At 37.7% G+C, this 14074-nt stretch overlaps 1 protein-coding gene across 1 annotated transcript in view; it reads left to right on the top strand.

The window, feature by feature from the left end:
- The window catches only part of cdk6 (cyclin dependent kinase 6), a 34968-nt gene that overhangs the window by 4186 nt on the left and 16708 nt on the right, over positions 1-14074 (top strand). The window contains exons 3-4 of the mRNA XM_088405299.1: positions 1331-1466; positions 9324-9491. Of these exons, the coding sequence (XP_088261425.1) occupies positions 1331-1466; positions 9324-9491 (304 nt within the window). The remainder of the gene's footprint in view (positions 1-1330; positions 1467-9323; positions 9492-14074) is intronic.

The following is a 14074-nucleotide window of genomic DNA, read 5'->3' as shown; positions in this document are numbered from 1 at the left end:
GTCAATTTGTTAGAAATGACCATATATTTCCCACTTTGATGTAATTAATTCTATGCACTGAATTCAATTCCTTCATCCTTATGTAAAGCCCTTATATTTTGATTCATTTTTGTTGATTTTTATAATATCATCCTGAATTTGTCCATTTTGTCACTGCAAGACAGCAAATTGAGTTGCATGCCACCCAAACCCATGAGAAATCCGCAGAAAGTCCACGTTGTCCTCTACTGAGCACACTAGGACTTAGTAAGGTAGCTTGAATATTTAAAAAAAATATACGACAAAAACATACCTCTACTGCAGTGGACGCAAATGAATGCGCTGGGTCTCGGGAGGATATATATATTTACTATCATGGCTTCCCATAAAGTAGAGCTAGAGTCACCAATGCACCTTTCAGACATTTATTGCGATCCAGGAGAAGATACACACCTTGAGCACACTCATGCAAAAACTGCTGTTAGCCACTGCCCTCATGCTATTACTCACACACAACCACGCCAGTTGAATGCAACTAGATTCAAGGTACAGTATTTAAAGTGCATGGGAGGGTAAAACTATATTTTATAAATGAAGCTCTTATTATCACTGTTCTGTTATTTAATTTTTAAATGATCACTTTCAAACATGTTGCTGTTTTGTGATGGGAGTGATTATCGAGGGCTTATTACGAAGGATATTGAATACGTCTTTGCAGTAATTCACAAAATAAAAACATTTATTTTAAAAAATAAAGTAATAAACTCACAAACATTTATTCAAGGGTTTATTCAAGAAAAACAATTATTGTTTTGACAACTGTACTGCATAATGACTTTAAATGATTTAAAACTAATTTAACATATTTAGATTAAACACCATTATTAAGTAGCTAGTTCATGAATGAATGGTTAACCTAATTATTTTGATTTATCGCCCAGCATTGCTTCAAAATGGATTAAGAGCTGGTTTAGTTATTGCAATAAATGTTTTTTTTTAAGTTATATTATGTACGGTTTGAAAAAAAAGAACATACCTCTCAAAAACATGACACTAAAAGAAGGGGCATTGAATGAGCTGAAACAGGAAGGTGTTAGCAAAGCAATTCTGTGGCGTTTTGAGCTGCCAGTCTTTCCTATGTTGCAGTAAGTTCCACTTCTAGTTCCCACTTTTTTTTTTCTTTGCCATCACGATATCCAAAAACACCCAAGAAAAAGCCAACGCGTTTGTGCAGTTGCAGCTCAGCCTCACAAGATTTGCTGACGTTCTGTGTGATGTCAAACATCATGGGTGCTTTTTCTACGCTGAGCACAATCAGCCGTATTGATCGCTTGTTTTCCTGCTCTTCCAGGCTCTTTGATGTGTGCACAGTGTCCCGGACTAACCGCGAAACCAAACTCACCCTGGTCTTTGAGCATGTGGATCAAGACCTGACTACCTACCTAGAGAAAGCCCCTGACCCCGGCGTACCGCCAGAGACCATCAAGGTAATGACTATCGATTACACATCCATAGCTTTAGCTAGGAACTCTTTGAGTGCTCCATATAGGCTGGCACGATAGACGCAAATGATTCTGCGCTCTGATGCTCACAGCCTGACACAGTTGCCGGTTGTACTGAGCACATTATAACAATCCATGCTGACAAATGTGCTGTTTAAGTAGGCAAACTTGTCTCATAGACCAAAATATGTAGAGAGAGATTAAGAGGAGGAGGAGCAAAGTAGTGTGCACTGTTCAAATTTAGGTAGGAAAAATAATTGATCAAAGATTTGTAAAAGTTGGTCAGTCATAATTAGGCAAAAATCTTTTGGTTGGTCTTCTTTGTTCTTAAATATTTTTTACCAATCAAAACAATTATTTTGAACAAATTCATCACAATCACATTCACAACAACTTGTTCCGACAAAACTTGTAACATATTTAGATTGTAGGGAATTATTGAGATATTTACTTAAGTAAAATCTGTGAATCATTGTAAGATCATTGCATTAAAAATGGTTTAAAAAACGATTTCTTTCCTGTAAAATACAACTATTGAACAATACAACCAAATCTGACACGTTGTTCCAGGCATTTTTTCCTATACTTTTCTTATTGAACATTTAAGTGTGTTTTGCTGTGAGATATCATGCCAAAGATGTACAACTAATAGATTTTTGCAGTTATCTTTGCAAAGTGTACACATTTTTTTTATTTCCAATGAAGTGTCAAGCAACTTTTTAAAGTAAAACACCCATCTTTGTCTGTCGTTGTGCTGGTGTGTCTCCAAGTGTGGTTGTGAAGTTAGCAGCATTCAGCTGCCGCAGGAATTAAATAAAATTTAGTTAGCTGAGATTTTTTAAAATCCTTTAGAAATGTTCAATACATTTCAAAGTTAACGCAGTGGTCCCTCATTTATCACAAGGGTTACATTCTCAAAATATCCCGCCATGGGCGAAATCCACAAAGAAGCCATCTTTATGTTTTGACAGTTATTATACATGTTTTAAGGCTCTTAAAACCCTCACAATACACTTTTTTCACTTTTCTCAGATGGGAATTAACATTTTCTCACATATGTCAAATCGTTATAGATAAGAAATTAATAATAGTAGTAGTTAATAATAGTAACTCACATGTATTTCACAGTTTGTCAACCTTAACCAAATATCAACCATTTTGACCATAATTCAAGATTGAGTTAACATATTTTGCTATCTGGGAATACACATATGTTTAAAAAAAAAATCAAAATTGCACCAAAAACAGCAAGGCCACTAAAATTGAACCACTTTATAGTGAGGGACCCACTTTATATATACTGTATATGAGTACTCTATAATCAATTTTAATTTCCTGTAGGTCAACTGTATATCGAAAATACTCTAAGTGCCTCCCAAGTTTTTTTTTTCAATAGTTTTTCTGATAAAAGTGTCAACCATTAGGGCAAGTTTACCTCTGAGTTATTATTTCAGTTTCTATTTTAGATAGAAAGGGAGATATTTGCTAATCCAGTGGCTTGCATGACCACAGCCAAGTCTGTTTAGTACTGACAGAGCTTTTTTGACCAAAGCCATGGCGGGCAGACTGTAGTTCCCTACCGGGGTGTTTTTAAAGCTGGCACATGTGGCAAACGGGCTCCAAATTAAAGGCTCCTTCTTTTTTCCTTGGCCTTCTCTTTGAGAGATTGGAGTCTCTGTTCAAAAAACAAGTTCGTAAATTAAGCAATCCATTTGAAAGGCTTTGGCTTTTTACCCGAGAGGTTTACGTTTGAATGTAACATTTATACTGTGGGGGCCATTATAAGGCGAAGGAAGTCCCTTCATCGGTTACTCCAGTACGCTCGATAAAATCCTCTGAGTGTTCACTTACAATTTGCCCAAAGGTCGGAACTGGACGCGCCATTAACCCTTCCTCTGTGACTGCCTTTTTTTTTTTCATCTTTCTCACAAACATTTCCTTTTTTAAGAACTCTTAATCGTGTTTCACCCCTAGGTCCCGTGATTTAACGTGTACAATACTGGGGAGTTATGGCTCCATTTTTTGGCCTGTGAGTTTAAGTGTCAGTTTTGAAATGGAAACCTTCAGGAAGCTAGAGTATCTGTAGTTTTTTACACCCCAGGGCCAAGTATACGTGTGAATGTTGTGTGTCGAGCTGCGATATTGATGATAAACTGTGTAAGCATAGACGAAACAGGTGGAGCTGACCTGAGGCATTTATCGGGGGTTTAGCTAAAGACAATGTAGCGTCTCGCACTGCAATTTCTTCCTTGTCTCTGTTTTACTTTATCTCACACACACGTATGGCTCTTTTCAATTTTTGAATTCAATAAATTATATAGGTAATTGAAAGTAAATAAGTAATGCGCTAATAATTTGTGTCATTCAAAATTGTACGACAATGGCGGTTTATGACAGCTGTCAGTAATCGTTTCATTGCTTTAAGTGTGCAGTCAACTCAAAAGTTTTCTTTTCAAGAACATGTTCTATGCGCCTTCACTAATCTTAAAACGTTATTCTGATTAACACCTGAGTGTAAGGGGATTTTTCACGAACCTGGCCTTTTTATCACCCAGACTGGGCTGACTTTAAAAGGGTCTCAATGTCATCAAATATGAATATATTTTTACTTTCAATCCCCAGCCCTTTGTTTGGCATCAGCCCTGACCATACTAAAGTAATCTATTACTTTAGTACCGATTGATGAAAGTAATCAATTACTTTGGGTAATTGAATAATTGGTACTAAAATAATAACAATAATAATCATCACTTACTTTAAGTAATTGAGTATTTTAGTACCTGATTACTGAAGTCACCAGCCATTTTTATACCCTACTTTAGCCAAAAACAACAGTAAAATAAAAATATTAAGAAGTACCTGTGATAAAATGCCTAGACTTTGAAAAAAGCAAAAAAAGTATGTTTGGTATTGAATGATGAGTTAGTCATTTTCATTGAACAGCAAGGTATCAAAATATGTTTTGAAATCCATTGATTTCATATGAAATAATGAGCAGTGTAGTTCTAAAATTAATTATTGACAAAATAACCTTTTACTGTTGAAAAATGCTAAATAAGTCATGTAACCCTTACATTTTTCAGCGTGTTCAGCAAATTATATGACGTATGAACTTAACTGTGAAAAGTTAATGAGTATGCTCAATTTCTAAGTTTTCCAAATGCTTTTCTTTCCATCATCATATCTGTGGAGGTTGAGCCACCTGTTGAGTTAGTTTGGGGCTCCTTTTCACCCCCTCTTTGCTTTCCCTTAACATCCACACAGCTTGAACCATTGCAAGACAAAAGGACAATGATGGATTGACAATATGACACCGGCTCCATCCCTTGTTATTTCTAGGACGGTGGACACTGACCAGTGATTCACCCCCAAAATGCCCCCACTCGATAGCAATTTCATTGGATGCAATCGAGTCAAATTTGGTCCATCTTTGCCCATTTGTGATTACACGAAATCTCCTAGATGTTAACAAAGCTCAGTTGGAGCTGACACTAAACCAGCGTAAAACCAAGGCACCCCACTCCTTGCCAGCCCGTCCACCTCTACCCCCACCTCCCACTCGGCCTCAAGACCCACCACATGCTCATTGATGGAAGAGGCCCTCCTCCAAGAATTAAATGAGCTGGAAGGACATCAAGCGGCCCAGCTAGCCCAGGCTCGGCGCGCCTCGGCCGGGGCCGGCGCTTGGGTGTCACCCGCCCTTCTCTGCTGCCATCATCCAGGCTACCACAGCTCTATTCTCAGAGCTTATAAAGGGGGGAGGTTAATGAAGCATGGGGAGGGAATTACACTAACGCTAACCGGCAGATGTCCCATATTGTGCCTGGCTACAATAAACAATATGGCTGCCTTTGGGACATTTGCATCAGAAAAGGAAGCATACCCAGAAAGCCATGTTGTGGCTGCATCTTGTGGAGGGCTTACTACTTTTTTTTTCTGTGCGCCCCTGTTTTTTTTTTTTTTTTTTTGGGGGGGGGGGTCAAACCTGTTGCCTTTTTGTGTGATCTTGTCTCTTCCCAGACGAGTCGGCCCCAAGACTTTAGCAAGGCGTATAGACTTGCTCACAAATAGATTAAAATGAACGGGAGTTGAATTCTAATTTTGAACTTTTCAACACTTCCATCTGATGCGGATTTTATTTGCCATGTCTGACAGTGGAAATTGATACATCACAGAGAAAGGTGCTGAGGCCAAGTGGCCCATCATTGTTTGCGTGTTTGTCCAAGAGTCACACTTCTGAGGTAATTAGTGTTTACTAGCAAATCCCGCTGAAAGGAAGCACGGCGAAATGGTTATTTAAAGCAGAGAGGAACTGACTGGGGGGTGCTATTGTATTAGAACACACACGCTCACACACACCCATAAAATAACCAACTGCCTCCCTCTGTTCTATGACCCTGTCTGTCTGCTGCCCTCCTCACTAGGTTATGGCTGGATGGAGATGTAGAAAGGAAGGTCTGTTTATGCATCCTGCCTGCCCTTGGTCAGGACCCCAAACCCCCCCTACCACACACATACGCTTAACATTTTCACATGCGCACGTCTTTACACACACAAATTTCAACCCCCGACATCCTGAGGTGCACACAAATAGCAGTGTTGTGTTTACGTGAATACGGGGCCAGGGGGACGCGCAGTTTGTGTGTATACAAATTCTGGGCTCCTCGTGCCCACAGAACACGGTGGGGCGCCCAGTCCCCTGCGTCGCACAGCAGCCAGCCCCGCGCCGCTTGCTAATGTTTTCTGCTTGAGTGTGCAGGCCTCTTTGACTCACTCACCAGCTGGTCAGCCAGTGAATAGAGCTGTGGGCTCAGCTCCATGTCACTTGTGAGGTCTTGGCTGGAGACTTTTTTTGGGTCGGTGGGAGGCTGGTGGGCTAAGGGTTATGTGTGTATTTACAGGAGAGAGTGTGTATGTAAGGGTTGAGATAAGGCGCACCGAGCCCCTCAAGAAGTGTCTTTTTTTTTTTTTAAGTGTCTTTTGTACACCAGCGATTCTCAAGCGGAGGTGTAAGTACTGCTGGGGGTACCTGAAGAGATTTTCTGCCGGTATCAACAAATCTAATTTAATGGTGTGATAAAAAAAAAGCATCTTTTTTCTTTTTTAATTCAGAGCAAATTAATTGGAACATGAAGCAACTCATAGCTAAATTATGTTATATTTTCCTTTTCTTTTCCAAACATTAGGGCCCAACAAGCCCTAGACTTATGAGCATATTACAGAGTGGATTGAGTGAAGAAACAGTATTATATGAGGAAGATGACACATAATCCATACCATAACAATTGGATCCTTGAATATATACTGAATGTGTGTGTATGTATGTATGTATTTCATATATATATATATATATATATATATATATATATATATATATATATATATATATATATATATATATATATAGTTACCAGGCCTACCTGTGAATAGGAAAACTGTGAATATATTTGTGAATATAATTGATACCAATTCAAATGCATTGGGAAACAAATACTATTTTATTTTTTGTAATCTTTTAAAATGAATCGATCAGGATTAATAAGTTAATCAAAATCTGCTTAATTTTCTGCTAAAAATCAATATTGAAACATCATATGCCTTTATTTTATATGCTTTTATATACAATGTCATTAGTGACACAAGCCAGAAATAAAACTGATGGCTTTACACGTATCTTGCGGAGTTGCTGAATTAAACACAAAGAGAAAGGTCTAAAAATGTATTCAAAGTTTTTAAAAAAATTCAGCACTCAGCTTAAAGTCTTTTTTTTTTTTTTTAACCCAAAAATGCTTTGTACTAGTTTGCCGGTACTTGGTTGTAATAATATTTCAGAATCATTGAAAAAAGGTCAAGAACCACCGTTCTACACATTATACATCTAAGCCTTGTCCTTTTTTACTCAGAGATGTCAGCTGGTCTTTTATTTGAATACCATAAACGATCCAAAACCAAAGCTCTGCCCTTTAGGGATGAGCTTTATTCTCGAGCCAAAACCGTGGCTTTCTTTATTAATGGCTCGTTACTTGTTTACAGGTGCAAGACCTGTTTTAGGAGCATTTCAGTTTGAAAAGAACAAGTCCAAGCTGGTTGGGCATAGTTGCCGTCTTTTTTGCGCTAGTTTACTTTAGCCCAAGCATTATTGATGCAGCGCCTATGGCCATTTCTGAGGTCAGCCTGTGGTCATAAAATGAGAGGGAACGCCAATTAACTCCAAGCGGAGCAGCTGCTATGAAACAGAGCTCCGTGCTTGTATAGAGCGGGGCCTCCCTCTATCATTTGTGTGTGTGTCAGTTATCAAACATCTGCCACAGCCGGCAAGAAAAGACGCAGACCTCCTCCGTTAACTCCTTTACTACCAAACGGTGTCTGCTATTTTAGGGAAGCGAGTGTCAATCAGGCTTTTTGTCGCCGATGTATTGCAGCTTTGTCAGTGTGCCATGTCATTGTTAAAAGGATCTTTTAACTCATTAACTCACAGCAAAGTTTGTATATATATATTTATATATATATATTTATTGCCCAATATGCAAAATGGGATCTTTTGCCCTCAATGGCTTTGAAAGAGGTAATTGACTGTTTTATGTAAACCCTGGGCAAAAATTAGCTACACATGCTCAAATGGATTTTAATTTGACCACAAATTTAAGTGTTTTTCAAGTTATATTTTAGTTAATAATGCTGCTCGTCCTTCTAGTTTAAAATGGCAGTCTGATTAATATTGTGGTTGTGGAATATTAATTAAGGAGCGACATCCATCTATTTATGAATTTAAAGGGGCGGCCATTTTGCAATTTGCTGTCAACTAAAAAGTACATCATACTGTACTTTCTCTATGCAAAGTCGTGACAAATCAAAGCTCACATGTTTTCTGAGTTTGGGATTGTGATATTTGCAAGCTGAGTCTTGATTGGTTGTTTTTACCCCTGAGAAACTGTTATGTCATTTTTAGTCGAGAACAAGGCGCAAAATGGCCGCCCCCTGAGATGGGTAAAAATGTTTACTGTGGCTTAACTCATTTAATCCCAAAGATATATTTTTATGTTTTTAAGAGTCAAGACATTCAAAAGCAGGTAAATATTCATATACGTTTATATTTTTTTCAAGCGTTTGATTAAAGAAGGGTCAAAAATGGCTGGTACTAAATGAAGTTAGTAATAGAGTAATGGTTTACTCTATTAATGAAGGTAATTGAAGTATTAAATTACTTAAGTGTTTTAGGTAAGTACTAAAGTCATTACTTAGTTCTGCAGTCCCTCAATTAATCGACCTTAATGCCGAAAGAAAATGATTTTGTTAGGACACAATTTTTCAAGTAGACTTGAAACAAATGAAAAAAATGTAAACATAGTAAATGAGATTGAATGTCTTGTCTCTTAAAATTAACATAAGAATATCTTTTGAGGATTAATGAGTTTATTCATATTATACACTTATGGAATGCCGTTTTTTGGTTAATGGGGTTGCATGGGAGATAATATGGGGGGAAAAGTTTTGGATTTGGTTAAATTGATATGAAGGGGTTGAAATTGATTAATGGCATTTACATTTTTTTCAATGGGCAAAACTGATTTGCTAAAATGAATTGTGATATGAGCTTGGTCATGGGACAAATTTAAATTCACAAGTCAAGGTACCACTTTATGTCTAGAATATCCGTTTCATATTGTAATTGTGAAAAAAGCGTTTCTAAAATAATTCCATCTCATTTAAATAAATAAGGTCACTAAGGCCATTGTTAACACAAATCTACTCAGGCATCATAATCTCATCTGTTTATCCATAGAGATTTTATCTTTTCAAATGTAATTCTTTACAAAAAAATGACTGATTGTTATTTTACAGGATATGATGTATCAGCTGCTCCAGGGGCTGGACTTCCTGCACTCGCACCGTGTAGTCCACCGTGACCTCAAACCCCAGAATATCCTGGTCACCAGTGGAGGACAGATCAAACTAGCTGACTTTGGTCTCGCCCGCATCTACAGCTTCCAGATGGCGCTCACCTCAGTGGTGAGTCCTTCTCTCACGGCTAATAATGTCCAATTTTCATTTAAGAGATAAAGCCATTTGAGATCTTTGTTCATTTTTTTTTCAACCTAGCGGCAAATAAGACACACGCTGCCATCAAATCTGTTCCCATCCTGCGGGAGTTAGCTAAAAAGTGTTGTAGCGAGCGTTCACGGGACACGAGTGGGCCGTTCTGCTGCGATGGGTCACATGATCTAGTTTCTCAATGTAAAGTGAGAACCAAGGGCCCCTGTGGCCCTTCTCAGGAATCTCTCAGTAGCAATAGTGGACAGGGATGGAACAGATGAGGAGACACAGAGACCCCTCCCTTTCCCGTTGTCGGTACTTTGATGTCTCGCTACTGAGTTTGTGGGCTCTGATGACCAGATAAAATGGAGACTGAGGGGCTCTTTGGAAATCATTCAAATAAGGAGAGATGAACCCTTAAAGAATTACGCACAGATATTTTCTTACCAGCCTTATAATTAAAAACATCTTGGCATTCAGATCTCTTTAAGTCACTTTCTAACTGTGCTTTCAAAAGATACACAACTTTTTTTTTAAATGTAGCTTCCCTTTTTGTCAGTATTTCAAAAGACCAGGCCAATTCTAGCAGACATTTTAAGACAGTGTTTCTCAAAAAGTCGGGTGGAACCCCCTGAGTCCAGGGAAAAGGATTTGATTTTACCTTGTCAAGTGTAATTGTAATAAAATTGGGGTTTTATCTGCTTAGACCCGGGGTGCCAAACTCGTTTTAGCTTGCGGGCCTCATGGAGGAAAATCTATTTAAATAAAATCATGGTATTTATTTATATACCTTTAAAACAACAACTTCAAGTTTATTCGTATTTTTTTATTATTGTCCCAATAGTAAAAGCACAACATCACTATTAATCATAAAACATTTCAAGTTTTTCATGTATTAAAAAATTCAGCTCATTTTTATACTTTTCAAAATGATGTCGCGGGCCGAATTAAACACATTTGCGAGCCAGAACCAGCCCGCGAGCCGAAGGTTTGACACCCCCGGCTTTAATCAAACTTTAAATAACCTTTAATTTAAACTTTAAAAGAAGGATACAGTTTTAGGTGTACTTATATAATTTTTATAGATATTAATGTTATTTATGGTTGCTGTGACAATTGGGGGGCGGGGTGAAACGCTTTCTCTTTCCTCGGGGGGCTTTGCAAAAAATAATTGCAAAGCACTGTTTTCGAGGCATCTGAAAAATTTTGTGGAATATTCATGACTGTTTTTCACAGATTTATGGATGACAATTGTGTGGAAATCTTTTATGCTGTAATATAACTGGAATGTTGTCTTATGAAATGACTTTCAAAAAGTGTTGGCCGTAAATCAAATGTATTTGATTAATTCATGATTTGAAAAATTGAAAATTTGAAACTTCTCTAAATCATGAAATTGAGATTTTGCAAAAGCGGCAGAATGGTGGTGTGTGGTTTACAAGACATGTTAATAGGTACAAAATACAAAATTGTGGCATTTAAAAGGCTGGTCCACTTATTTAGCCATTTTTACCAATACAAAATAGTCTAACTCTTTTAGTGTCAGACATTTCTTGACCCTAACACGTCTAGACTCTTAAAAACGTAAAATTACATCTTCAGGAGTGACTGAGCTCATTCGATTACAATTTTTATAATCACACAATACATTTTTTCACTTGCCTGACTGAAAACGACATCACATATGCTGAGTTCAGCCTATGAATGTCACATGGCCAAGAGGTGAGCCGTGATTGGTCGTTACCCGAGCCTTGAGCACACGTGATGTCATTTTCAGTTGACAGTAATTGTAAAAATGTTTTTTTTTTCATCAAATTATAGACACAATATTAACCTTTTACTACTAAAAACATTACATTAAAACTGATCTTTTTTTTAATACTTTTCACAGTATTTTTTTAAAACCTCTAAAATAATATTTGTGGGTTTAATTTCTCCCACTAAAATGACAATCATCAAATTATTGAAGATCAAGATTTAATTTTTTTTACCATATGTACTTTCAAATTTACATAATACTCCACAAAGTGTCCTTTACATTGGGGGGTTTTGTTCAGTTCATTTCTGAAAAAGTTTATGACTGGCAATGGGACGATTTCTGAGGTTGCATTCTAATAAGGGGAATTCACCTTCAGGTGTGATTGACACATATTGCGACCCATAGATCATCTATGCGCACAAAGGCATTTAACTTTTTGAGCTGGTACGCACACACACGCACTCACACTCATTTCCTTCCTTGATTATACAGCAAATGCCACAAAAACACAACTGTGAGTTTAGCTCTTTATGTGGTAGAGTGCTGCACGAGTCTTAGGTTAAAGATGAATGTTACTGTATCTAAAATCCCCCCGCCAAACTCCTTAAAGCACACCGAGCCGTTTTGCTAATAGAAGCTAAAACTCCAAGAGCCGTAGATTGCATGGAGCTAAAATCCCCAAGACCAGTAGATTGCATGAGCACAAAACACCACGCACTTTTTTGAGAGGATCTTCCCAGTTGCCCAACACAGAACAGCAGTTACTTATTTAGTCACTGAATGCCACTATTATTGGCCGACAGATGGGCTATGAACTGCTGCTGTTTAACTTCGAACAAGACACTACTTTCTCAGTGATTCATTTTGCACTTTGAAAATGACAATGTCTGGTGTAATCATTTGCATAAGGTTTTTAAGAAGTCCCCCCCCAACTCTTCGTTCGGTCTCACTCTTACAAAGTGAAACTTACACTGTGCTCTTTATTACCAGATTAGTGTTTCATGCTAATCAACCTTTAAGTCGCATATTCTATCATTGGTTGTCTTGGTGTGTTAGTGTAACATCAACGTGATTTCGATCCTCTGCTTGAAATGAGGAAAAAAATGGTTTCTCAGTTAAGATCTCGAACTGTGGACATGAATCTTTGGTTAAAAGAAGACACGGTAAAGCCCATGATGTTCATCAGCGCTGCTCTGGTCTCAACTACGTTTGGTTATTGTGACAAAAATGTTGCTCTGAAATGTGACTGACAGCCTCGTCCACATCAGCATTTCACCAAGTTTTGCATATTTTGACCTTCCCTGGAAAGAGAGCAAGGGAGACCAGACCACCCATTGGGCTGGTACAGAGGCCTCGATTAGGCTGCCTCTGCTCATCCCTGGGGGGCAGTTGCTTTGTTAATGGCATTTTAATGACCCAGTCTGGCTACAGCTTCATTGAACTGCCCTGAGTGACAGGCAGATGGGCAAATCAGATGGGTTAAAGTGACATGCTGCAGAGGAAAGAAATGTGAAACAGTGAAAAGTGTTAGTTTCATTTTGAATCAGTGTTTTGAATCAGTCTAATCTAAGGCTTTTAATGCCATGAAGTTAACAGTAGATTTTCAAATTAATAGCAAATTAATTGGAAAATGAAATATTGCTAAACGGTGGCATAGTAACTCATTTGCAAAACGTACGGCTTTATTTGGTCGTTTTCTACAGATGTGCATTTTTTAGCAGACAGATTTTTTTGTCCAGAAAAAAAACACATGATGTTACAAGCTGTCTTCTGGAGTTGCTGAATAAAATGCACAACAAATGCACTTCCAACACGGCTCAGCATTTTGTTTTAAGTCATTTTTTTCCCCATCTAAAACTGCTTTTTTGTCGGTAATGTGGTACTTGGCTGAAGGGAGTAGGGCTGTCCAGATCACTTTTTTTTTCACCCGAGTCATATTCAATTGAGACTGATTTTGTATGGCCTACTACATTTAAATATTTCTCCCACTGGCTCTTTTTTACTTCCGCTGTTTTTGAACATGTTTTCATGTCGGGTATAGTACAGAGACAATTTTTCCAATCACCCAATCTCGATCTTTTACCCAGGATTACAGTCATTTGAAAATGATGTGATCGGGCCTGATTTCCGATCACCTGATACCAATCTGGACATCCCCACGGGGGGGTACATCATTGGAAAAAGAATCACTAATCTAGATCACGATGGAGCTTTTACGTGATTATATAAAACGTGCATATTAAAATCTAACCAAATATAACTGGATAAATTTGGGTTGAACAACTCTGATCACACAAATCAACGGGCATGTTCAAATGTTTTGTTTTTTTGTATTAACTTCGGTTCTTTGCTTGACTTTTGGTTTTGTTTTAAAGGTGTGAGCATGAAACATGCTGTTGTCATAATATAAAAATGATCTTTGCAGGATCTGAACAAAATATTATAGTCATTAAAGTATACTTGGAAATAGACTGCAGTTACCCTTATAGTGCTGCGGTTGAGGACATTTATTTTTCACCTTTGTCATAAAGGTATTAGCCAACATTGTCATTTTGATGTATTTATCACCTTTGTCATATTAGCTCCTATATCTACTCTTGTGATTGTTTCGATCCTTGATGTTTTAGTTGTCGTGCAGGTGCTGTGATCTTTTAGACGGCTTTATTATGTCCTTTAGGATCGATGTCTGATGGGAATGAAGATTTTCAAGTTCAATTTTCAGCTCAAACTGCCATGTGAAGCTGTTTTCCTAGTTTCTAGTCTAGTTTCCGAGTCTAAGTTACAAGTCTAGTTTACTTTG

This window comes from Hippichthys cyanospilos, chromosome 21, assembly GCF_059441005.1.
Source record: "Hippichthys cyanospilos isolate Australia breed blue-spotted pipefish chromosome 21, RoL_Hcya_1.0, whole genome shotgun sequence".
NCBI lineage: Eukaryota > Metazoa > Chordata > Actinopteri > Syngnathiformes > Syngnathidae > Hippichthys > Hippichthys cyanospilos.
Note: the sequence above shows the minus strand (reverse complement) of the source record. Positions and strands in the feature narration are given on the sequence as shown.